This window comes from Rattus norvegicus, chromosome 15 (assembly GCF_036323735.1).
Source record: "Rattus norvegicus strain BN/NHsdMcwi chromosome 15, GRCr8, whole genome shotgun sequence".
In the NCBI taxonomy this organism is placed as follows: domain Eukaryota; kingdom Metazoa; phylum Chordata; class Mammalia; order Rodentia; family Muridae; genus Rattus; species Rattus norvegicus.
In genome coordinates, this window is record NC_086033.1 from 26,086,077 (window position 1) to 26,113,473 (window position 27,397).

General features: G+C 39.6%; 2 protein-coding genes across 4 annotated transcripts in view; both read left to right on the forward strand.

Annotated features, from left to right (window-relative positions):
• Positions 1-24,923, forward strand: part of Or11g24 (olfactory receptor family 11 subfamily G member 24) — a 26,542-nt gene extending 1,619 nt beyond the window's left edge. The window contains exon 2 of one of the 2 annotated variants that reach the window (XM_017599768.3): positions 21,444-24,923. In XM_017599768.3, coding sequence (XP_017455257.1) covers positions 21,455-22,390 — 936 coding nt within the window. In that variant the 5' untranslated portion in view covers positions 21,444-21,454 and the 3' untranslated portion in view covers positions 22,391-24,923. Of the gene's footprint in view, positions 1-21,443 lie in introns of those variants that run through there. The other variant, NM_001000840.1, reaches the window with a different exon arrangement.
• The window catches only part of Or11g26b (olfactory receptor family 11 subfamily G member 26B), a 37,772-nt gene that overhangs the window by 1,612 nt on the left and 8,763 nt on the right, over positions 1-27,397 (forward strand). Inside the window, exon 1 of one of the 2 annotated variants that reach the window (XM_017599766.2) lies at positions 21,557-21,681. The exons of the other annotated variant lie outside the window; for it this stretch is intronic. The gene's annotated coding sequence lies outside the window, so the exon portion shown is untranslated. Of the gene's footprint in view, positions 1-21,556; positions 21,682-27,397 lie in introns of those variants that run through there. 2 annotated transcript variants of the gene reach the window in all.

The following is a 27,397-nucleotide window of genomic DNA, read 5'->3' on the forward strand; positions in this document are numbered from 1 at the left end:
TCTCCAAAGTAAATGATCTAAGAGAAGAGAGGTAAGAAAGAAGAGAGATAAGATTAGCAAGATAAGAAAGCCTCTTTTGGTTGTTTTCAATAAAGACAATTAAGTGTATTGTCTTTTCCAGTATTTTCCTTTTCTAGTAACAGTAGCATAACCTTCAGACAAAACCTAAAACTTTCCACTAACTTTACTCCAACAGTAAGTTACCTTTATACCTTTAGTCGAACTTATATTTCTCTCCTCCAGAAAAATCTATCACAGTAACATTAAATAATAAAAGGTTAATATCTTTGAAATATGAAAATGTCCCGATCAGATGAATAAAACGCCAGTGCTAGAATATGAAAACTGAGAAATATATTAAGTACAACAAAGAAGATTTAGAAGTCTAAAAAGATATTCTATTTTAGTTAATGGAGGAAAACTAAAATTAAATCCAAGAAATTTACCACAGAGGTACAGTAACAAAAGTAGCATGACATTGGCATAAATAGAGGCAAGTGGATGGTACAAAATAGGACCCAGATTTGGAGCCTCTGACCTACAGTGACTTGATTATTGTTCAAAGAAGTCAGGAAATAAAGTCTCTTCTACCAAATAATGCTGGAAAACCTAGATTTCCATATAAGAAAACAAAATTGTATTCTATTTTTTAAGACTAATATAAAAACTTGTAACAAAAAACAACTCTGAATTAATCAAATACCTTAGTATATGACCTAAGACCCTGAAACAAAAGAAAAGATAAAGAAACACTTTACAGTACAGAAATAGGAAAGGGCTTTGTGACTAGGATGTCAAGAGCTCAGAGATAAAATCAAGAAGAGTTCACAAGTGAGATTGTATGGAAAAAGCTTCCAAGCAAAGACAATAATTACATGCATGTTCACTACAGACTATGCATTGTAGCCAAGTTATAAAATTAGACTAAGTCTCCATCAACAGAGAGCTGGGTTTAAAACTGTGATATATATATACACACAGTGGAATCTTATTCAGTTGTAAAGAATGAAATTATGATGTTTTCAGGAAATCTGATGGAGCTGGAGATCATATTGTTAAGTAAGATAAGTCAGATTCACAAAGACAAATATCACATTTTAAAATATGCAGAAGTATGTGTGTGTGTGCGTTTGTGACTATGTGTGTGTGCACGCACGCGAGTGTGTAATATTTAGAAGAATAGTACAAGAGAGAAGGAAGCAATCTAAAGGGAAATGGAAGGAAGAATGAGAGAATGCAATGAATGGAGTACGGCGTATGAAAGCTGGAAGGGACACGGAGGAGAAGGAATCACAGTAGAAGAACAAACAAAAACAAAGTTCAGTGATATTTATGTATGCAGATGTCACTGAAAATTAAAAAATAAAAAGCTCAGTATGTTTTTTATCAGAATTTGATTTGCACTAGTCTTTCCTCCTCTGCTTTTGTGATCGCCAACCTCCAGAGTCTAGCCATGACCTGCCTTGTCTGCATTCAACCTACAGACACACACTGAAGGATCCTAGGGTCTTTTTCCAGCCTTATGCCCACCTGCCTCAGGTCAAGGCTAGGCCAGATTCCATTCTCTACCCACAGCTCTCGGGAGGAACAGAAACATTCTTGAAAAACTGCAGAATGTACTGACTGATAGTCACCTGAACCTCTGTTTCCAGATAGAGATCAAAGGCATGTCATAATCTTCCCATGTTTGCTAGCCAATAGATTCAAAGGTCAATATGCTTAAAAAATAAGTTTAAATGGTAACCTTGATGATATAACCTGTACCCCTAAAAAGTATAAAAACTGTTTGTTATAGCCATTTGGAGTCGCCTTCTAGTTACTCACCTAGTTACTTGGTAGTTAGGACTCTTACAACACCATGTCCCAACCTCTCTATCTAGTGAGATATGTGATAAAGCAGATATTGAGTCAGCATTAATCAGCAGAGATGAAAATGCCACTACCCGATAGCAACAAGGACAATCCAATAAAGCTAGGCAAACACAGATTCATAATGGAACATTTCTAAGTTCATTCTATGACGTCTGATACCAAAACAAGATGGATAAGAGCAGAAGAAATGAAGAAAAGCACAGGTGAATTTCCTTGCCGATCATAAACACAAACACCCACAAAGACTCATAACCCTATAGGTCGAAGAGTCTACTAGAAAGCTTTTACATCTAAGAAACGGTGAAGGCACAGTATCAAGGAACAAATATGATTACTATCTTTTCTACACACCAGCAAATTTGATGAGAAAGAAAACAGAAAGTAATCATTTCATTCACAATATTCTCCCTCAAAAATGCCAAAGAGGTGAGAGACCTCACGAATAAAAATTATAAAATAGAGAAGAAAAAATTTGAAGAAGACATTATATGAAGAAAACTTACCATCTTTGTGAGTAGGCAGAATTGATATGAATTAAATGGTCATATCATAAAAAGTAATCTATGTGATCAATGAAATTTCTACCAAAATTATGATATTTTTCAAATCAATAGCAAATCTAACCCCAAAATTCATATGGCGATACAAAAACTTGAGTTACCTAAGCAATTGTGGGTGAAAAGAGCAACTGTGGAGATAACACATGGCTTGACTTAAAGTTGTACTGCAAAGCCAGAATAAAAATGGAAATTGCAAAAAAGTAGAGACCCTATTGAAATAGACTTGGAGGCACAAAGGTGTTAGCAGCTCTAGTTATCTGATTCTCCATGAGACAGCCCCAAATTATGCTGCTAAAGGACAAACGATGCAGAGTGAATTGAACATATGCATACAGACAAATGGAATTACATTCCCACTTCTCATTATCTACCAAAAACTCAAGGTAGACTAGAGATAGGAAATTTTGAAAGCACTGTAGAAAAAAATATGAAAAATAGTTCAATGTGTAGTCATGAGAATTAGCTTTCTAGAAAGGACTCTGATACCTCAAGAAAAATATCAAGAATTCTCAAATGGGATGCACTGAGTTTAAAAAGTTTACACGGTGGCAACCAACAGATTGGGAAAAGATCTTTACCAATCCTACAACAGATAGAGGCCTTATATCCAAAATATACAAAGAACTCAAGAAGTTAGACTGCAGGGAGTCAAATAACCCTATTAAAAATGGAGTTCAGAGCTAAACAAAGAATTCACAGCTGAGGAATGTCGAATGGCTGAGAAACACCTAAAGAAATGTTCAACATCTTTAGTCATAAGGGAAATACAAATCAAAACAACCCTGAGATTTCACCTCACACCAGTGAGAATGGCTAAGATCAAAAACTCAGGTGACAGCAAATGCTGGCGAGGATGTGGAGAAAGAGGAACACTCTCCATTGTTGGTGGGATTGCAGACTGGTACAACCATTCTGGAAATCAGTCTGGAGGTTCCTCAGAAAATTGGACATTGAACTACCTGAGGACCCAGCTATACCTCTCTTGGGCATATACCCAAAAGATGCCCCAACATATAAAGAAGACACGTGCTCCACTATGTTCATAGCAGCCTTATTTATAATAGCCAGAAGCTGGAAAGAACCCAGATGCCCTTCAACAGAGGAATGGATACAGAAAATGTGGTACATCTACACAATGGAATATTACTCAGCTATCAAAAACAATGACTTTATGAAATTCATAGGCAAATGGATGGATCTGGAAAATATCATCCTGACTGAGGTAACCCAATCACAGAAGAACACACATGGTATGCACTCATTGATAAGTGGATATTAGCCCAAATGCTTGAATTGCCCTAGATGCACAGAACACATGAAACTCAAGACGGATGATCAAAATGTGAATGCTTCACTCCTTCTTTAGGAGGGGAACAAGAATACCCTTGGCAGGGAATAGGGAGGCAAAGATTAAAACAGAGGCAGAAGGAACACCCATTCAGGACCTGTCCCACATGTGGCCCATACATATACAGCCACCCAATTAGACAAGATGAATGAAGCAAAGAAGTGCAGGCCAACAGGAACCGGATGTAGATCTCTCCTGAGAGACACAGCCAGAATACAGCTAATACATAGGCGAATGCCAGCAGCAAACCACTGAACTGAGAATGGGACCCCCGTTGAAGGAATCAGAGAAAGGATTGAAAGAGCTTGAAGGGGTTGTTGCCATACGAACAACAATGCCAACCAATAAGAGCTTCCAGGGACTAAGCCACTACCCAAAGACTATACATGGACTGACCCTGGGCTCCAACCTCACAGGTAGCAATGAATAGCCCAGTAAGAGCACCAGTGGAAGGGGAAGCCCTTGGTCCTGCCAAGACTGAACCCCGAGTGAACGTAATTGTTGGTGGGAGGGCGGTAATGGGGGGAGGATGGGGAGGGGAACACCCATATAGAGGGGGAGGGGGAGGGGTTAGGGGGATGTTTGCCCGGAAACCAGAAAAGGGAATAACATTCGAAATGTAAATAAGAAATACTCAAGTTAATAAAATAAAAAAAAGTTTACATGGGGAACAAAAATAATCAATAGAATGAAACATCCTACAGAAGTGAAAAAAATCCTGTGTAGGCATTATTTTTTAACAAAAGTTTATTGTCCAGAACATATATAAACTCAAAAAAAAAGAAAGAACAAAAATTGAGTATAAATTCAATCAACAAATTTCATATTTTGTTTTGCCCTATTAAGCTGTCATCTCTTGGAAGCCTGCTCTTTTCTGAAGAGGAAAGGGGGAATGCATCTGTCTCAGTTAGGGTTTTATTGTTGTGAACAGACACCATGATCAATGCAAGTTTTATAAAGGACAACATTTAATTGGTGCTGGCTTACAAGTTTTGAGGTTCAGTCCATTATCATCAAGGCAGGAGCATCGCAACATCCAGGCAGGCATGGTTCAGGAGGAGCTGAGTTCTACAATTTCACCAGAAGGAAGCCAGGGACAGATTGAGCATCCTCAGGCAGCTAGGAGGAGGGTCTCCAAGCCCACCCCCACAGTGACACATTTCCTCCAACAAGGGCACACCTTCTAATAGTGCCACTCCCTGGGACAAACATATGCAAACCATCACAGCACCTTCTTTCTTTTAAACATTTTATTTACTTACACTTCAAATGTTGCCCCTCACCTCTCCCTCCCCACTCCCAGAGTTCTTCACCCCATCCCCATCCCCTTTGCCCAGAGAAGGTGATCCCCCACCCATTCCCATCCCAAAACATCCTCTCAGCATTCTCTTTCCCCAGGGCATCAAGTCTCTACAAGATTAGGCACATCCTTTCCCACTGAGGCCAAACAAGGCAGTCTGCTACATATGGGGGAGCCACAGACTAGCCCATGTATGCTCTTTGGTTGGTGATTTAGTCTCTGGGAGCTCACAGCGGGTGGGTTAGTTGAAAGTGTTAGTCTTCCTATGTGGTTGCCATCCCCTTTAGTTCCTTCAATCCTTTCTCTAACTCTTCCGTAGGTGTCCCTGACCTCAGTCCAATGGTTGGCCCTAAGTGACTACATATGTCTCAACCAGTTGTTGGTAGACCCTCTCAGAGGATATTCATGCTAGGCTCCTGCCTGCAAGTACAGCATAGCATCAGTAGTAGTATCAGGGTTTGGGATGGATCCCAAGTTGTGCTGGTCAGTGGATGGCCTTTCCTTCAGTCTCTGCTCCACTTCTGTCCCTGCATTTCTTTTAGATGGGTACAATTCTGGGTCAAAAATTTCAAAGGTGGGTTGATGACTCCATCCCTCCATTGGGGGGAGAGGGTTGGAGGTGGTCTCTTCAGGTTCCATCTCCCCATTGTTGAACATTTCAGCTAAAGTCATCCCCATTGAGTCTTGCGAGCTTCTCACATACCAGGTCTCTGTGACTTTCTAGAGCTACCCGACCCCCACACCCCCACCCCCAGCAGGTGCATATTTCCATTCATTCTCCTGGGACAAAGCAGGCTCTAGGTAGAGAAAAGCTTCAATCCAGGCATGGTGGTACATGCCTTTAATCCCAGCGTTACAGAACACATAGCCATGTAGATCTCTAAGTTCAAGGTCAATCTACAGAGCAAGTTCCAGGAAAGCCAAGCTTAGTCAGAAACAGAAAGCTAGGAATAGAATAAGGGGGTCCAATTTCCAGCTCCAGCAAGCAGCAGAACACGGCAGCTTTGGTCAAGTAGCTCTGGCTGTAGAGTGAAAAAAAAAGAAGGGACTACTGGGACAATTGATGTTGGATGGCTGGAGCTAAAAAAAATAACTGTAATTAAAAGCAGACCAACATCACTGAGGTGAAATCTTCTGGGAAGTGCTTTCTGAAAGCACAAAGAAGCTGTGTTCCAGAGATAGCTGAGGTTGTACCTCATGCTGCAGCTGTACTTGGTAATGTGTAAGAGTCATCCAGGTGGTACTGTTCTTAAAGACATGAAGGAGTCATATAAAGCAGCTGAGGCTTAGCACTGTGAGAGGCCATGGAAAGCTATTGGTGAAGGTGCAGCCTTAGTTGTAGTTGAAGACCCAGGCCTGAAGGGGTCATGCAAAGGATTTGAGATTTGGCACCATGAAGAGAGCCTATGAGAGGCTATAGGTGAAACCTAGTTGCAACGGAAGACTCCAGCATATTGGAGACGCCAGTACCATGGGATGATCACCAAGAACAGCAGCAGCAGTGCAGTGGATCAACCTGAGTTTAGAGTGGTACAGAGGGCAGAGCTGGAGAAGGGACACCAGCCCATTGGAGGAGCCCAAAAGATCATGTGTAGATCACAGACATTAAAACAAGAAGCTGTAACATTGAAGTTGCCTTTAGAGACTCCAAGATTTTCGAGATGCCAGAACCATAGGATATCTCCTGAGGAATGTTGCTAACAAGGAGTGGAACTTTGAACTTTGGACTTTTGGCATTGTTGGTACCACTATAGACTATAGGGGCTTTGGAAGTTGGACTAAATGTACTTTTTAAATTATGCTATGGCTAGATATGGCCCACATAAATGCATATGTTTGAACAAGCCTATGTGGCTTGTATATGTCATGGTTTGTATGTGCTTGGCCCGGGGAGTGGCACTGTTGGGAGGTGTGGCCTTGTTGAAGTAGGTGTGGTCTTGTGGATATGGACTTCAATTCCCTTGTCCTAGCTGCCTGGGTGTCAGTATTCTGCTAGCATCCTTCAGATAAAGATGTAGAACTCTCAGCTCCTCCTGCACCATGCCTGCCTAGAGGATGCCAATGCTCCCACCTTGATGATAATGGACTGAACCTCTAAACTTGTAAGCCAGTCCCAAATAAATGTTGTCCTTTATAAGCACTGCCTTGGTCATGGTGTCTGTTCATAGCGGTAAAACCCTAAAACAAGAATGGATGTGGAAATAGCATCCATCATTTGATGTATACAAGAAACACACATTGCTGGGGACCAGCCCTGGTGAGGGTCTTCTTTCTTGTTGGTTCTTCTAGAGGCAGCAGGTGTGGAAGAGTGTTGGCAGAGGGTAAGACTTTGTCTTACGAGATATTTAAGGTTACTGTATAACAAAAAGTTTGCTTATATCTAAGTCTAAGTTACTATGCTACTGTAGCTGACCTGCCTTCTGCATTCCTCTGAGGCCAGAAACTGCAGCCTCTGGCATTTAGCAAACTCTTCCTAAAACAGCAAAGGATTAAGTAAATAGCCTTTGTTCTTTCTCTGCAGGAACTGCAGGCTCTAACTTTCAGCCTGCTGGTCTGAGGTCACAGGAAGAAAGGGGGACACTTGGAAAAGTGATTACAGCTTTATTACTAAATGTAAAAAGTTTCCTATGAAAGCTATCTAAGGGAGAAAGTGGAAAGATCCTCAGTGAGAAGGGGAAAAACTCTTCTAAGTGGGGAAAAGGAAAAAGCTTCTACTCTAAGTGGGGAAAGGCAAAAAATTCTCCCTAAGGGGAAAAGTTCCTTTATCTCTCTCTCATCTCCTTGTCCTCAGTACTTATACATCTTTTAGATTACATGATCACATGTTACAAAGTTCATCACAGGTTCACACAAAAAATCAAATTATAAATCGAAATAGAAGTTTACAACAGAGGATGTTTACATGCATATCCATTGGGAGAAATTATCTGGCTAAACATCCATCACCTGTCTCAGCTCCACAGGTTCACTGAAAGTTTAAAACCATATTAGTTGTTAGTGAAGTTTTGTATAGATAAAACCAGTCAATATTTTATCTTCTGTCCTAGCACCTATAATAAATCATTAGCTCCCTTTTTATGATTTTTAGTTAATTGTTTTACAACCTCTTGGAATGTGCTCTGAGTAAGAGAAAGTCTGGTTACCATCTAAGAGCAATTAACTGGTGACACTTGGAGACTGGCAGAGTTCTCACTGCAGTTTTGACTATCAGAAAAGGACCCAATAGCATTCCCACTGTAAAAAAGCTTAATAACCACTGTTATAATTTTAGCAATTATTTCAGGATCATCATTAGGACTGAAGAAGCCATCTATTTGTCTATGTAGCATCACCACAAGACAGTACATCTTTGTAGATCTGCAGAGATCTGCTCTAAAGAGATGGGCTATTACTTAATGATTGTTATATATGTTTAATAATAACAGGAAAAGCATATTAATAGCAGGAATCTTTCCTAAAATAAATTCCAGACTTAATAAGGGCGAACCTGTCTTAGATTATACAATCCGAAGCAGGCCATTTTAGGGAAATCACCTTCTAGTTATTAGCTTGTCCCATTTTGGCTCCTGACAACACATCAGCCATAAACATAGACATTACCTCAGAGTAAAAGTCTGGAAAAAAGAGTTTTCCAAGCAAATGTACTCAAGAAGCAAGTTGGAGTACCCATTCTTATGTCTAATAAAATAGACTTTCAACCAAAATTAATTAAAAGAGGCAGGAAAGGATATTTCATGCTCACCAAAAGAAAAATCTACAAAGATAATATCTCAACTCTAAAATTTATGCCCCAAAGACGAGAGCATTTATAAAAGAAACATTGCTAAAACTTAGATCGCACATCAAACCCCACACATTAATAGTGAGAGACTTCAACATCCCATGCTCGCCAACTGACAGGTTAGCCAGACAAAAACTAAACAGAGAAATAACAGAAGTAACAGACATTTGGAATCAAATAAACCTAATAGACATTTGTAGAATATTTCACAAACACAAAAGAATATACCTTCTTCTCAGAACTTCATGGATCTTCTCCAAAATTGATCATATACTCGGCCACAAAGCAAACTCAACAGATACAAGAAAATTGAAATAATGCCTTGCATCTTATCAGACCACCATAGATTAAAGATGCACTTCAACAACAGCAGAAGCACTGGAAAGCCTACATACTCATCAAAATTAAACAACTCTCTATTCAATGACCTATGCATCAATGAAAAGATAGGGAACAAAATTAAACACTTTTTAGAACTCAATGAAAATGAAGGCACAACATACCCTAATTTATGGGAAACTATCAAAGCAGTGCTAAGAGAAAATTCAGAACAATAAGGGCCTCCATAAAGAAATTAGAAAGTTCCCATACCAGTAATTTAAAGGTACACCTGAAAGCTCTAGAACAAAAAGAAGCAAGCACACCGAAGAGGAGTAGAAAGAAGTTAATAATTAAAATCATGGCTGAAATCAATTAGTTAAAAAACAAAGAAAAGAATAAAAAGAATCCGATAGACAAACTCATAGCCAAACTAACCCAAAGACAGAGTCATAGTATGCAAATAAACAAAATCAGAAATGAAAGGGGAAACAACAATAGACGCTGATGAAATTAAAAGTCGTTAGGTCTTAGTTCAAAAGCTTGTACTCCACAAAACTGGAGACCCAGAAATAAACCCACATATCTATGGATATTTGATTTTTTATAAAAAACCCAAAACTGTACAGTGTAAAAAAGAAAGCATCTTCAACAAATGATGCTGCTCTAACCAGATGTCTACATGTGGCAGAACAAAAATATATCCATATTTATCACCCTACACAAAATTCAAGACCATGTTAATCAAGAACCTCAACATTAAACTTGATACAATAAATTTCATAGAAGAGAAAATGGGAAATGCCCTTGAGTGCATTAGTACAGAAGACATTTTTCTGAACAGAATACCAATGGCTCAGGATTCAAGATCAATAATTGATAAATGGCACCTCATGAAACAGCAAAGCCTCTGTAAGGCAAAGAATACTGTCAATAGGACAAACAATAGCCTACACATGGGGAAAAGATCTTTACTAACCCTACATCTGACAGAAAGCTAATGTCCAAAATTTACAAAGAACTCAAGAAGTTAGATACCAATAACACAAATAACCCAATTAAAAATGGATTCCCGAACTTAAGGGAGAAATCTCAAAGAGAAATCTCAAATGGATGAGAAGCACTAAAATGCTCAGTACACCCAAGGCAAAATTTAGAGACCACATGAAGCTCAAGAAGAAGGGAGACCAAAGTGTGATTGTTTCTATCCCCCTTAGAAGGGGGAACAAAATACTCACAGAAGGATGGAGACAAAATGTGGAACAAAGACTGAAGGAAAGGCAATCCAGAGACCGCCCCACCTGGGGATGCATCCCATATAGTCACCAAACCCAGAAACTATGGCAGATGCCAAGAAGTGCATGCTGATAGGAGCCTGATATAGCTGTCACCTGAGAGGCTGACAAGTACAGAGACAGATACTCAAAACCAACCATTGGACTGAGAACAGGGTCTCCAATGGAGGAGTTAGAGAAAGGACTGAATGAGCCAAAGGGGTTTTCAACCCCATAGGAAGAACAACAATATAAACCAACCAGACAACCCAGAGCTCCCAGGGACTAAACCACCAACCAAAGAGTACACATGGAGGGACCCATATGTAGTAGAGGATGGCCTTGTCAGGCATCACTGGGAGGAGAGGCCCTTGGTCCTGTAAAGGCTCGATGACCCAGTGTAGGGAAATGACAGGGCAGTGAGGCGAGAGGGAGTAGATGTGTGTAGGGGGAAGCACCCTCATAGAAGCAGGGGGAAGTTGGATGGGATAGGGGGTTTCTGAAAAGGAAACTGGGAAAGGAGATAACATTTGAAATGTAAATAAAGAAAATATCCAATAAAAGAAAAAAAAAGAAATGTTCAAAGTCCGAAGTCATCAGGGAAATTCAAATCAAAGCAGCCCTGAGGTACCATCGCACACTGGTCAAAATGGCTAAGATCAAAAACTCAAGATGTAGCACATGATGGCGAATGTGTGGAGTACGTCATTGCTGGTGTGAGTGCAAGCTTGTACAATCACTTTGTACAGCTTCTCCAAAACTACCTCAAGACCCAGCTATCCCCCTGGGCATAGCCCCAAAAATGCTCCACCATAGCACAAAGATAGATGCTCAACTATGTTCATAGCAGCTTTATTTGCAATGGCCAAAACCTAGATGTCCCTCAACTGAAGAATGTATAAAAAAAAAATGTGGCACATCTACACAATGGAATACTATTCGGCGATTAGAAACAAAGACATCGTGAATTTTGCAGGCAAATGGATGGATCTTAAGAATATCATCCTGAGTGAGGTAACCCAGTTCCTTAAGGAAACACATGGTATGTACTCACGTATAAGTGGATATTAGCCATAAAGTATAGATATCTATGCTACCTACACTCTATAGACTCAAAGAAACTAACAGAGAAGGAAAGCACAAGGGAGAATATTTGAATCTCACTTAAAGGGGTAATACAATTGTCATTGGAGGCAGATAGAAGGAACAAGGTAGAAGAGTAGGAAAGTAAGTGGGGCAAGGGGGTCAAGATTGGTTGTGGGAAAATGTGGGGCTGTGAAAGGTACCCTGATTCCTAGTCAAGACAGATTGAATCCCTGATACCCTATGGGACAGCAGGAGCATTCCCAGTCTCCTATGAGATCAGGCCTCTCTCACATAGCTACAGCCCCCATAACCCCTGGTAGAGAGGTTTGAGACATATGAGTCACATAGGACAATGCCCCAAGCCCTCCTCTGCAGATGAGGATGTGACCAGGTCATGTAGGCTCAAGACATATTAGTCATGTAGAAGCAGAACCAGGCCCCTAAATATGTAGATGAGGTCTTCCCAAGCTCTCAAGTCAAACCAATAGGAAGTTCCTGCTGCCAAACCCTGACCCATCCTGAAACTGTATTGAAGAATCCTATTAAGAAGGATTAAAGATGTGTTCAAGAATAACTCCATAATCTGAGAGCTTCTGTTATAAGAGCTGTAACACCACTGCTTGGGAAAGAGATCTGCTCTCCCGAACTCACTGCCAGAATCTCCCTGCATCCTTCACCAGCTAGTCAGTTCCCTGCTGGTTCAGCCTCGCCTGATGTCCTGTGACTGAGATGCAGTGGAAGCAGCAAAAGCCGTTCCCAGTCTGCCCAAGTTCTCCCCACTTCAACTTAACCCACGCCCCTAGCCAGACCAGAGATCTCCAAGGAAAGCCTTCAGCATGGAGACCCACAGGGAAAAAGAGGTCAGATGGCCTCGAGAATGGATGGAAATGTGTGACAGATGGGGTGAAGAGGTAGAGGGCATCTCCCAGAGTAGACAGAGACCTGAGATAAAGGAGGTGCCCAAGAATCAATGGTGGTGACCTTAAATGTGACACACAACATTGTGGATATGGAACCCGAGGAGGCCAGGCAGGAACCCCAGTGGAATGATAGGGGCATAAACCCACCCAGAAAACTTTCAGCCCAAAATTTATCATGTCTACAAGAAATGCAGAGACGGGGGATGGAGCAGAATCGAAGAAATGGCTAACCAATAATCAGCCCAACTTGAGACCCATCCCATGCATAAACACCAATCCCTGACACTTTTAATGATACTGTTACACTTGCAAAGAGTCTAGCATGGTTGTCCTTTGCGAGGCTCTACCTAGCAGCTGACTCAGACAAATTCATACACTCACAGCCAAACAGTAATTGAAGCTTGGGGATTCTTGTGTAAGAAAAAGAGAAAAGATTGTACCCTAGAGGCATAGGAACTCCACAAGAAGACCAACAGAGTCAACTATCCTGGACCTTAAAGTTCTCAGAGCCTGAACCACCAACCGAAGAAAATTCACAGGCTGGACCTAGGCTTCCCCACTCATATGTAGCACAGTGTGATCTTCATGTGGATCCTGAACAACTGGAATAGGGGGCTATCCCAAATGTTATTGCCTGTACATAGGGTATGTTCTTCTAGCTGGGCTGCCTTGTCTGGCCTCACTGGGAGAGGATGCAATTAGCCTTCAGTGATTTGATATGCCAGGGTTAGGGGAAACAAAGGAGCCCCCACCAGCTCAGTGGAGAAGGGGAGGAAGGAATGTGGGAAGAATTGTAAGAGGGGTGATGGGGGTGAGGCAGTGAGCAGGATGTAACCTGAATAATAAATAAATAAATAAATAAATAAATAAATAAATAGCATTATTGTGTTGGAAAAAATAGGACACAAAGCTGAGTGAATTGAGAAGTAAATACATCTGGTAGTATATGCTACAGTGTTGAATATGACCAAGCTATATTATACAAATCCTCAAAGAATTAATAAAAGCATATAAAAATAATGAAAAAGTGAATACATAAACAAAAATAAAATTAAATTAAAAATAAAATATTTTAAACATTAAAAAAAAGAATGTTTAACTTTATTTGGAGTGAAGAAGTCTTGAAACTCAGCTACCTCCAAATTATAGCTTCTGTGCACATTGCTGCAGAATGACTCTAGTGTGATCCCGTGAGTATCCTCAGATCTGAGAAGTTTCCCACAAGAGGCAGGATTCTCCAGAGGAAGTATGATAATTCAGGGGCTTTGGTTGCAAGAAAAGAGAAGTCTCTATAATGATACACAGAGTGTGTGTGTGTGTGTGTGTGTGTGTGTGTGTGTGTGTATTAAACTTCACAGACCCATCCATCATGCCCCCAGTGAATCTCTTTCTAGAAGAGAGGAGTATCTGCCATCACAAGATTAACAAACTTCTGTAGCACTGATACCACTATTACATGAGCTTAGCAAGCATATGACAAGTATCCAGAAGAGGTTTGGTGGCTGGTTCATAAACTTAATAGTCACTTCTCTAAGACATCAAAGAGATTAAGACCAAACAAAATGAATGACTTCCTTACCCTTGGGTGAAAATAGGAATCAGAAATTAAGGCACAATTCCCAGAGGATTGGAGTGAACAAGGGAATAATATTACAGAGCTGTGCCCTAATGCTGTTCTCCAGAATAAAAAAAAAAATACTCAAGCAAAGAGCCTGCCCTGTTTAAAATCCCAGGACATATTTTTGCACCTTATCTTCAAGCTGGCTGTTACAAAATCAGCTACCTTTGCACTTGAAAAGTCCTAGAAGAGGCTATTGAAGATGGTTCTTCTCTTGATATTCTCTCTTTCAATTCAAAAAATAAGGTAATGTACTGGTTAACTGAGGAAAATAAAATACAGTTGTATCCACTTGACATTAGAAGAAATTAAGAGAAATAAATACTCACTTGTATATTATTCACTATTGAGTATTTAACTGCCCTAATCCATGCTGGGGTCTCATTTTCCATGACAACACTGCTTTTAGAGTATACAGATGGATAATCTTAAGAGTTTGATTTTATAAGTACAATAGAGAGCACCAACTAGATGCCAGGCACTTAACAAATACTATTTATCTAATTCTCAAAACAAATGACATGGGCAGAACTGTCACTCTACATTTTCCAAAGAGGAAACCAATATATGAAGAAGTTATAATTTGTCTAACATATACAGCACATAGACTGTCCTTAAACCCCCCAACAGTCAAGCTTTGGAACCTGTGCCTTTCCACACATGCTTTTCAGGCCAATGAAGTCATGGAAAATGCTGATGTGTCTATTGTCTGGACTGGTGGGGAGTTGACTGGTGAAAATGCAAAACGCAGACTCTACTCTGTTTCTGGGACTTAGCTTAATAGGGTGGGGGTAACCATGAAAAAGACCCAGGGCATTAAATTATTGCTCAGAATTCCACAGAGCCCTGAAGCCCTACTTTTATATACCACTTCCTAGAACACAACACAAAGTGGACAACGTTAGAAGGAACATGTCAATTCACAATAATATGTTAGGAGATGAAATTCTTTCATATTTAAGCATTAACTGAAAAAAAACTGAGTAGCAATAGTCTAGTGAACACACCTTTTCCTCAACTCACATCTACCTTTGTTAATATTCAAATCTTCCACAAGTTTACTATTTCCCAGGAGAGTTTCTTAAAGCTTATGCTTGGGAAACTATCCTGAGAGGGAACTGCTCTAAACAACACAGGGCATGATGTTAGTAAAAATCCCACAATTTCCAGATCAATATAGATAAGAAATAGTCTACTCTACATAAACACCCCCAGCCCAAAAACACAAATGCAGATTGCCCAAAAATGACGTTACACTTTGAAAATGCTTACATGATGTTTTATTGATTGCATGATAAAAATTAATAAATTAAATCATTTATCAAACACACCTTTATCAGACTCTCTGGGCATAGGAAGGTTAATATTTTTTGTCCTGTAGCATTAGAAAAGTTCATTCCTAGAATCTGGTAAAGATGGGGCTGAGAATCCAGGAAAGCAGTCTTTAGGAAAGAGAAATAGTAAATTCACTAAGAAGTTAATCCTTGAATCATATCAAATTCATCAGCCTGATAGTCTGTGTCTGACTTTCTTTATTCCACACTTTGAATCTGATATAACACTTGCCAATGACAAAATGGAAATATTGTGTCTAAAGTAGACATAGTCAAGAGCACAGGATGGCCTAAAGAAGTAAGGATTTCAGTTGAGGAAAACAGTTTGGCTGGCCAGTCCTAGTCTTTGTTTAAATTGTATGTTTCTCCCTTTGTCTATAGTTATCTGTAATTCATGAACTATTTTATTTGATGTTTAGATTATTTGATCTAATTTATTCTTTTAGTTCTAGTTTGCATTCTAAAAAGTTCCATATTTATGAACTCATGAGGAATAATTAGTTCTAATTCTAAGGGAGATTTGCCATAATATCTAAGTTATTATATTTCTTATTTGTGATTGATAATTTTAAGTATCCTGTTATGTTAGTAATATATTGGGCTTTAATTTGTGTATATTTCAGAAGAATTCAAATAACAAATGTTAATACTTTGAAATACTCGTTAAGAAAATTGTCTTATCTCATAAAACCACAATGGAAACAGAAAGCCAGATTTATAAATCAAGATTGCATAGGTTTTTATGACTTAACCAAATCTTCTTTTGTAATTGGATAGGGAAATTGTATCACAATAAGAGTCCCTTTGTACTATTTCTCATTTATCCTTACTAGTAAATATTATTATTAAAGTTATTAATAATAATTAAAATTATTAACTATCACCATACAGGCATGGGCTCTCAAGATATGAAACACCTTGAACATTGTTACTAGAAACTGTTTTGTACTACTTGGGTACAAAAGATCAACAAAACCTTGGAGCATTTCTGAAAGAGTCTACAGTAACTCTAAGGCGGCAGACGTCTGAATGTATCCTAGTGTTTCTCAGAACCTTAACTCTGTAGCCTGAGTCTGCTCCCTGAGAACCTAGAGAGTGGAAGTAGAGAACAAACACCTGTAAGATGTCCTCTGATCTGCACATGTGCACCATGGAATGTATGTACTCACACATGAACACATGCATGCACACATATGTGCACACAAGCACGCACACATTAACTAAAAAAAAAGATAGAAATGTGAATTTGAAAACAAAATTAGAATGCCAAAGGAAATGCAAATATCTTAGACAATTTTTTTTGAAAATCTGAACGTTAAAGGATTAAAGAGCAATACCGAATATGAGGCAGTAGAAATAGTACAAGAAAGGCTTTTACTTTGGTTAACTGGGGCACTCAACTGTTAATGTTGTTGAAGATGAATATCGCCCAGATTTTCTGAAGTTGATGTGGATTTAAAATGAAGAATGAACACACTGATACAAGTTTAAAGAAAGAAATACAAACCTAAAGGGTTTTCTCCTGAAATGATGAAGCATAGGACGTGGTTATTTGTACCTTACAGGACTGTTTTCCTGTAAACTGAAGGAAGCCTTTGCTGTGGAGTATTCTCCAATCCATGAGATCACCTTGCTATTTGTTTCCCAGGAACACATGGTGGAAATTCCGTAACCAATTCTCTTAATTATGATTTAAGGCTCTTTTAATAGGGCATGTCTCCCTAGCAATGCTAGGTCCTTTATACATATATATTTTATTTTTATAAAACATCAAGTAGTTGTTTTATGAGGAAATATCCAACATTTTCCAAAATAGACAGATCCTTGATTCAGATAAATTATGGGAACGTTTTTTGCTATGAATGCATATGTTAAGTCAGTTTCGAAAAGCAGCATCATTTAATTAATTAACCATCAATCTAGAAGTTCGGAAAGGGAGATCAGAAAGAACTCTGATGATCAGCGACACACTGAAATTTTGTGTAATATGCAACCTTTTACAAATATATTTATATATTTAGTTTTTATTTTATTATTTACAATTCCATACATGTATATAATGTACTCAGTTCATACTCAACTCTCCACCTTCTTTTACTTACTTTTTTTCTCATCAACCTCCTTTTATCAACAAGGCCTTCTGCCATTCTCTTATGTTCTATGGCCCACTGAGTTTGTTTAACCGGGGTCACCAAGGTTCTCCTGGTGTCCTCCATCCCCTCTGACTCCTACAATCTTTCCCCTTCTCCTCTGTGGGGTTTTCCAAACTCCAAAATGATAGACCCTGTGGACACTTCCAATCCAGACTCTTTCCGCACCATATCTGTCCATCTCTACACTCAGCCTTATTTGCTCTCTGACTACAACTGGACATGGCACCAATCTATGAGCAAAATATCATTAGGAACCATTTTATTGATTGATTGTTTGATTGCTTGGCAATAGTGTTTAGTTTTAACATAGGTCTATAGACTATCCAATCTCCAGTTCATGCCATAGGCCGTGTAGGTTATTGGTTCCCTCTCGTGGCATGGGCCTTAAATTAAACCAAACATTAGTTGTCCTCTTCCACAAGTCCTGTGCCCCCATTGGCCCAGTACATTTTACAATCAAGACAGATTGTAGATCAAGGGTTTTATGCCTGGGTTGGTATCCAAGCCTCTCTTTACATTGCCTGTAGAGTATCTTCTCACTCCAATCAGACTAGAACATAGGCTGTTCTATGCAGGCACCAGCTTGACCTCTCTATTCAATGCGCTGGGTGGATATTGCCCTTGGAAATGGCGTCCTGCTGTCAGTTTTCAGGGAACAGCTGTGTGTTCTAGTATCATCCTGAGTTTAGAGATTTCTACTGGAAACCCCTCAGCCAACAGCTCAACCAAATACAGCACAGTTCCACCACTGGAAGCCTTGTCAAGCTACAAATCATGTCTAATTCAGGCTCCATACACTTCATTACTAGAAGTCCTCATTACAGTAACCCTCATAGATTCCAGGAAGTTTCCACTGCACTAAGTTTCCACCACCCCCTCCCAACACAATGTTCCCCAATTCCAGATGTATCTCCTCTCACTCTCTCCCTTCATTATTTTCTTCTACCTCATCCTTACTGCTCCCATCTCCACCTGCCCTCCCTCTACCTACAATATCTATTCTATTTCTGCTTCCCAGGAAGATCCATCTGTCTCCCGCAAAGCCCTCTTCTTTACCTAACATCCGTCAGTCTGTGTGTTGTAGCTTTATTATCATTTTCTTAACAGTTAACAACCACTCATAAGTGAACCCATACTATATGTGTCTTTCTGGGTCTGGGTACCTCACTGAGATGATTTTCTCGAGTTCCATCCATTTGCCTGCAAATGTTATGCTGTCATTTTTAACAGCTGAACAGTACTTCATTGTATAAATGTACCACATTTTCTGTATCCAGTCTTCATTTGACGGATAGCTAAATTGTTTGCAGTTTCTGGCTAATATGAGTAAAGCTATAATGAGTATATTTGAGCAAGGGTACTTGTGGTAGGATATAGCATCCTTTGAGTATATGCCCAATACTGGTATAGATAAGTCTTGAGTAGATTGATTTCCCATTTTCTAAGAAAACACCATATGTATTTCCATAATGGTTGTACAAGTTTGCACTCCTACCAAAAAGGGAGGAGTATTTCCCTTGTAACACATCCTTGACAGCATGATGTTCCCCACCCCAATGTCCCCCTACCCCTGCCATTGATCATAATCATTGTGACAAATGTAGGGTAGAATCTCAAAATAGTTTTGATTTGCATTTTCTTGGTGCCTAAGGACATTGAAGATTTCTTGAAGTGTTTCCTAGTCATTTGTGACTGCTCTATTGAAAATTGTTAGAACTGGTTAGCCTTTTTTTTCCTCCATCTTTATTAAATTGGGTATTTCTTATATACATTTCAAATGTTATTCCCTTTCCCAGTTTCCAGGTCAACATCCCCCTAACCCCTCCCCCTTCCCTTCTATATGGGTGTTCCCCTCCCATCCTCCCTCCATTACCACCCTCCCCCCAACAATCACGTTCACTGGGGTTCAGTCTTAGCAGGACCAAGGGCTTCCCCTTCCACTGGTGCTCTTACTAGGCTATTCATTGCTACCTATGAGGTTGGAGCCCAGGGTCAGCCCATGTATAGTCTTTGGGTAGTGGCTTAGTCCCTGGAAGCTCTGGTTGGTTGCCATTGTTGTTCATATGGGGTCTCGAGCCCCTTCAAGCTCTCCCAGTTCTTTCTCTGATTCCTTCAACGGGGGTCCCATTCTCAGTTCAGTGGTTTGCTGCTGGCATTCGCCTATGTATTTGCTGTATTCTGGCTGTGTCTCTCAGGAGAGATCTACATCCGGTTCCTGTCGGCCTGCACTGCTTTTCTTCATCCATCTTGTCTAATTGGGTGACTGTATATGTATGGGCCACATGTGGGGCAGGCTCTGAATGGGTGTTCCTTCTGCCTATGTTTTAATCTTTGCCTCTCTAGTTCCTGCCAAGGGTATTCTTGTTCCCCTTTTAAAGAAGGAGTGAAGCATTCGCATTTTGATCATCCGTCTTGAGTTTCATGTGTTCTGTGCATCTAGGGTAATTCAAGCATTTGGGCTAATAGCCACTTATCAATGAGTGCATACCGTGTGTGGTTTTCTGTGATTGGGTTACCTCACTCAGGATGATATTTTCCAGTGCCCTCATTTGCCTATGAATTTCATAAAGTCATTGTTTTTGATAGCTGAGTAATATTCCATTGTGTAGATGTACCACATTTTCTGTATCCATTCCTCTATTGAAAGGCATCTGGGTTCTTTCCAGCTTCTGGCTATTATAAATAAGGCTGCTATGAACATAGTGGAGCATGTGTCTTTTTTATATGTTGGAGCATCTTTTGGGTATATGCCCAAGAGAGGTATAGCTGGATCCTCAGGTAGTTCAATGTCCAATTTTCTGAAGAACCTCCAGACTGATTTCCTGTGGAAACAATTCCTAACATATATTCTTTGCCTTGCCAATAGAAGCTGATCATCCAATAGCTGTGAAGAAAGGAGAATATGGCAGAACATCCAGCAGTCAAGAAAAGCGGGGGCAGGGGGAGAGTCATATTGGTGAGGAGAAGTTGGAATGAGAGCCAGGAGGAAGGGGTCCAAAGAGAGATCATGGAACACATGTGAATGCAAAGAGCCAGAACAATAATAAGTATCCTGAAAGATAATGGCTTGGAAGTAGCCAGATTAGCATGGAGAATTAATAGATTTAACTGCCCAACTATTGAGGTGCAGCTTGAAATAAATCTTGGTTTCTCTGTCTGGTTATTAAGGACTAGCAAAGGTAAAGATATAAAGCAAGATTAATTCACAATTTACATTTAAAATAATTCATTTTCACAATGTACTTACTTAGTTTTCCTTCATCTTCTATTTGGTGTCTGTTTGATTGATTGATTGATTGATTGATTGATTGATTGATTGATTGATTGATTGAAACAGGATCTCTAGTCCAAGCTCACCTCAAACTTAGTACATAATTGTCAGTGGCCTTGAACTCCTAATGCTCCTGCTTCCACCTCTCAAGTGCTAGGGTTACAGATCACAAACATGAGTAGCTTTCATTTATTTTTCTTAACTATGAGATATTTCTAAAGAAAAGTATCAAGTGAATCTTCCATCACACCTAAAATAATACTCTTTGATGTACCATTTCTATCAGTCTATGCTTGCAATGGCATTTGACGAGGAAATAGTCAACATAGTCTATTTATTCCAATGGAAGAGAAAACTGAAGTGGCTGTTATGAAGCACAAAATAGGGACTTAAACTTGTTCAATTCATTGCTGAATATCCAGTGCTTGGAAAAATACCCAGAAATTATAACAAATATTGTAATGCCTGAATTTACAGTATGTAAAATTATTTAATATTACAATAAATAATTAGTTGATGGTGAGAAAGCTACTCTGTTTTTGTTTTGGCAAAAATTAAACTCTGTCAGCTATTTCTAGAATATTCAACAATTTCTGTTACTTTCACAGGTCACAGGCAGATGAAAGCCCTCAGCAGCCCCAGCAACTCCAGCACCATCACTGGCTTCATCCTCCTGGGCTTCCCCTGCCCCAGGGAGGAGCAAATCCTCCTCTTTGTGCTCTTCTTCATTGTCTACCTCCTTACTCTCATGGGTAACGCTTCTATCATCTGTGCAGTGTGCTGTGATCAGAGACTCCACACCCCCATGTACCTCCTGCTGGCCAACTTCTCCTTCCTGGAGATATGGTATGTTACCTCCACAGTCCCCAACATGTTGGCCAACTTTCTTTCTGACAGCAAGGTCATTTCCTTCTCTGGATGCTTCCTGCAGTTCTATTTCTTCTTCTCCTTGGGTTCTGTAGAATGCTTTTTCCTGGCAGTCATGGCATTTGATCGCTACCTTGCCATCTGCAGGCCTCTACATTATCCTGCCCTCATGACCGGGCGCCTCTGCAACATCCTTGTGATCAGTTGCTGGGTGCTTGGTTTCCTCTGGTTCCCTGTTCCCATCACCATCATCTCCCAGATGTCCTTCTGTGGGTCCAGAATTATAGACCACTTCCTGTGTGACCCAGGACCCCTGTTGGCCCTTGCCTGTTCCAGAGTCCCATTGATGGAGGTTTTCTGGGCAATTATAAGTTCTATGCTCTTGTTTATTCCTTTTATCTGCATCATGGGATCTTATATATTGGTCTTGAGAGCTGTGTTTAGAGTTCCTTCAAGAGATGGACAAAAAAAGGCCTTCTCCACTTGCGGGTCTCATCTGACTGTAGTTTCACTCTTTTATGGTTCAGTGATGATAATGTATCTGAGCCCAACATCTGAACATGCAGCTGGAATGCAGAAGCTTGTGACTCTATTTTATTCTGTGGTTACTCCACTCATTAATCCCGTGATATACAGTCTGAGGAACAGAGATATGAAACATGCCCTGCAGAAGATTTTAAGAACGTAAAAATGTTGGAATTTTAAGCAAACAAAAGACAGAAGACAGACAGATAGATATGGCCCAAGGAATGACATTATAAGGATGTGTGGCCTTGTTGAAGTAGGTGTGACACTGTGGGTGTGGGCCTGCCTGGAAGTCAGTCTTCTATCTCTACATTGCCATGTTCCCAACTTGATAATAATGGACTAAACCACTGAACCTATAAGTCAGCCCCAATTAAATGTTTTCCTTGTAGATCACGGTGTCTGTTTGCAGCAGTTAAACCATATCTAAGACAATATATAATAGAATATTAATATTATTCAACAACAAGAACAAGTAAATTGTATCATTTACACCAACATGGAGATCATTGTATTAAGTAAAATATGTCAGATATGGAAAGTCAAATACTGCATGTTCTCAATTATGTGTAGAAATTTTTTAAAAAACTAATAGGATAATGGTTGTCAAAGACTAAGAAGTTTATGGAGAAGCAATATGGCTAGTGTTTGTGGGGTTCTGTTGGATAGTTATTCAACATATGCCTTTGATTGTGTAATAAGATGATTATGTCTGACAATCATTAATTCTGTTTCAAACAAAAGGACTGAGATTTTGAGTGTACTGAACATAAAAAAGTGATAAACATTTCAAATGATTTTTATAGCAATTACCTTGGGATTATATGTACTGTATTCACATACTAAATATCTCCCTTATATCACAAATATATATATATATAATTATTGAATCAATTAAAACTGTAGAACTACACATCTTAGAATATGTCTATAAACTCAGAACTTGAAAGGTGGGACTGGATGACCAAAATTTCAAGGGAGTTTGGATATACAGTAAGATCATGTTTCATGAAACAAAATAAAAGAACATGGTGGTCCATGCCTGTGATACTTATATTTCCTGTTGCTATAGTAAACCTCATGACCAAAAAATTTAGTAATGAGAAGAAATACTTTGTATAGAGATTATGTATATAATTCATCATTCCATGGAACCAAGACAAGATATTAAAACAGGAAACTGGAAGCAGACACTGAAGACCATGGAGGAGCATACTTTACCGGCTTGCTTTTCATGGATTTCTTAACTTGTTGTCTTCTACAACTCACCTGCCCAGGAATAGCACCACCTACAGTTGGATGAACCCTTCCAAATCAAGCATTAATTACTAATGAAGAAAATGCTGCACAGATATGCTCATAGGCCAATCCAACAGAGGCTAATTCTGGGTGACTATAATTTATGTCATTTAGATGAAACATAACCAATATATATGATCACTTTACAACCTGATCTATAAACCCATAGCTATTAGATAACCTTTCTTTGTTTATTCCTAAGCCCTCATGTTAATTTAATAATGTAAAATACAGTCTAACTTTTTAAAACTCCCATATTATATTAAACTTTTCAACTCTTTAAAAATTGAGTGCATCTGTAAAATATCCAAACACTCATCAGGGTGAAACCCTGGAAAATCTACAATAAATTACCTGCTACTTTTTTAAATTTTCCTTTTTAGAACTTTGGAGATGAAGACTATATTTATATTATTTCCATCCTATCCTCTCCCTCTTTGCAACTACTCTGATGCCTCCCATGCCCTCATAAGTCTGAAACCTCTTATTTCTTAACTATTATTGTTACACATACATACACACACATGCATATATAATTATATATATGTTGAAAAATGTGTTTATCTGTGTGTGTATGTGTGGATAGGTATTTAAAAAGCAGCTGAGAATTATAATGCTACAGATTGGGGGGGAAAATCTTCACTAACCCACATCTGATAAAGGGCTAACATCCAAAATATATAAAGAACTTAAGAAGTTAACCATCAAAAAACCAAACAAACCAATAAAAAAAATAGGGCATAGAATTCACAACAGAGGAATCTTGAATGGCTAAGAGGCACCTAAAGAAATGTTCAATGTCCTTAGCAATTAGAGAAATGCAAATCAAAATGACCCTGAGATACCATACCACCTTATACCAGTCACAATGACTAAGATCAAAATCTCAGGTGACAATACATGTGGGCAGGGATATGGAGAATGAGAAACACTCTTCCATTGCTGGTAGGATTGCAAATTGGTACAGCCACTCTGGAAATCAATTTGGGTGTTCCCAGAAATATCACTCTTGGGGATATAGCCAAAAGATACTCCACCATCCCATGAGGGCATGTGTTCTGCTATGTTCATAGTAGCCTTATTTGTGATAGCCAGAAGCTGGAAACAATCCAGATGTCACACAACAGAAGAATGGATACAGAAAATGTGGTTCATTTACACAATGGAATACTACTCAGCTATTAAGAATGAGGATATCCTGAGTTTTGCAGGTAAATGGATGAAACTAGAAAATATTATCCTGAGTGGCGTAACTCAGACCAAAAAAGATATGCATGGTATGTTCTCATTAATAAGTGTATATTAGCCAAAAAAAAGAGTACAGAATACCCAAGATACAGTCCACAGAAGGTCAACAAAGATACAGTCACAAAGGTCAACAAGCTGAAGGGTCCAAATGAGGACATCTCAGTCCCAATTGGGAGGGAGAAGAAAGCAACCACAAGGAGGGGAGGGAGGGAGGAAGGGACATGGGAGGGAAAGTGGATGGGGATGAAGGAGAGAAAGGAACGTGATCTGGTATTGAGTGGTGGGGGAAGGACTGAAGCCCTTAGGGCAAGGAAAGAATGGAAACAGGTGACCACAGAAGGAAAAAAGTTGGGAGGACACCCTAGAATGTACCAAAGATGTAGGAAGTGAGAGAATCTCAGGACTCAAGTGGGGAACCCTAGATGAAAAACCCTACAATGGGGAGAGGGAATTTATTGAATCCACGTCCAGCAGAAAGACCGGACATCTAGTGAAGGATGGGGTTTCTATGCCACAACAAAAACTTTGACCCATAATTCTTCTTGTCTGAAAGAAACTCAGGGATGGAAATGGAGAAGAGCCCGAGGAAAAGAAGGTCCAGCAACAGGCCCAAAGTGGGATCCAGCTCCAGGGGAGGCCCTAAGACCTGACACCATTACTGAAGTTATGAGGTGTTCACATAAAGGGACCTACCATCACTACCCTCCAAAAGACCCAACAGGCAGTTGAAAGAGTCAGATGCAGATATGTGCACCCAACCAGTGAACAGGAGCTACCACCAGGGGAAGGTAGACTGACCCAGAGCTCCAACTGTATATGTAGCAGAGAATAGCCTTGTTGGGTCACCAGTGGAAGGGGAAGCCCTTGGTCCTGCCAAGGTTGGACCCCCAGTGCAGGGGAATATGGGGGGCAGTAAAGGGGATGGACGAAGGAATACCTGTATGGGGGAGGAGGAGGGGATAAGGTTTATGGATAGGAAATCGGAAAAGGGAATAACATTTGAAATGTAAGTAAAGAAATATATCTAATTTAAAAAAAAAAAGAAGTACAAAGGCATCAGTTCAGGCCTCCATATGCTACTGAAAACTTGTCACAAGAAATCTAAGAAAAGCATCAATGAAAGGAATAAAAGTGAAAAAAGAAGAAAGAAAAAAGAAATGAAGGAAGGGAAGAAAGAAGGAAGGAAGGAAATAGAGAAGGAAGGAAATAAATAGAATTTGAAAATTTATACCTGTAGAATCTGCCTAAAATATGGATATACACATTTATAAAAAGGGCTAAAGTGGAGTCAGTCTACATCAGATAGCAATGTTTCTTCTGGATACCGCAGATTAAAAAAATAAAAATCCTAGTGACAGTATAAGTTTCTTCCTTTTGGAGGTTCTTGTCATAATGGTTCCATAGACCCCCTAAATATTAAAGGCTATATCCATTGCTTTTGTTTATCATCCAGAACTGATAACCCTATTGCTAGAGATAACTCATACTTGCATCATAGAACCTGGAGAAATCAAGATGGTACTGACCCAGAAACTTCATTTATACTGACTAGCTTTCATTGTGCAGAAAGGTGCTATGCAGGACACCAGACATCAGTCTTACACAGCTATGATGCCTCTTTGCTACAATAATGATCAGCCTGGCAAGGGATGACCACTGGTACAAGAGTGGCACAAAGTCGTGAGTGCCCACAACTTTATTGTTAGATTTAAGGCCTGATCCACAAGGTACATTTCTCAACCCTCATCAAAAAAGCTAGCATTTTTAGTAGATAGTTACTAACACAGAGATCCACAACTGGGCAAGATACAGAAAATAAAAGAGTATAATTCTTCATAAATGGTGAATCTGTATCAAACCCTGCCCTCAAAATGCTCAAGGATAGAAGGGTGCAGAAAGGTCGTAAGAGGCAACGGAAGTGGTTGACTATAACAAAAGAGTCTTCCCAAACACAGCAGGGCAGTTGCATGTATGAACTCATAGTGGTTGTGACAGCGGGCACAAGATATGCACTTTCAAGACGAACAAATATCCTAGCATGAGAAAGAAGTTGGGAGTGAAGTCTGTCTCTAGCTGAGGAGTTCCTGGCAATTGATAGCTGCTGGGAGAGGGGTATCTGTTTTCTTTAAGGATGTGTCATCTGGTAGTTGAGTCATGCTAGACTGGAAGGCCACACATCGAAAGAGTATAAGGGAAACACAAACTGAACTGGATGAGTTGTTTTTTGTTGTTTTTTTTTTTAAAAAAGGACACAAATTTGAGTGAGCATGGACGTACATAGATCTGGTAGAGCTTAAGAGTTGTGAGTATGATCAAAATATACTACACAAATTCTCATATAGCTAATAAAAACATAAGAAAATAGTGGAAAAAGAAAACCAACTTAGAGAAGGATTGAAACTCATCCACCCTGAAGTGTAGCTTCTGTGCACACTGCTGCAGAATGATCTTAGTCTGATCCCCTGAGTGTTCTCTGAGCTGATAAATGCCCCCACAAGATTCAGGGGCTTTGATTGCAAGGAGGGAGATGTCACTATAGTGGTCCAAAAGGGTGTGATTTTTGATGAAACGTCACAGATCCCTCCACTACTCCCTCATGAATCTCTCTCAAGAAGGGAGGAGG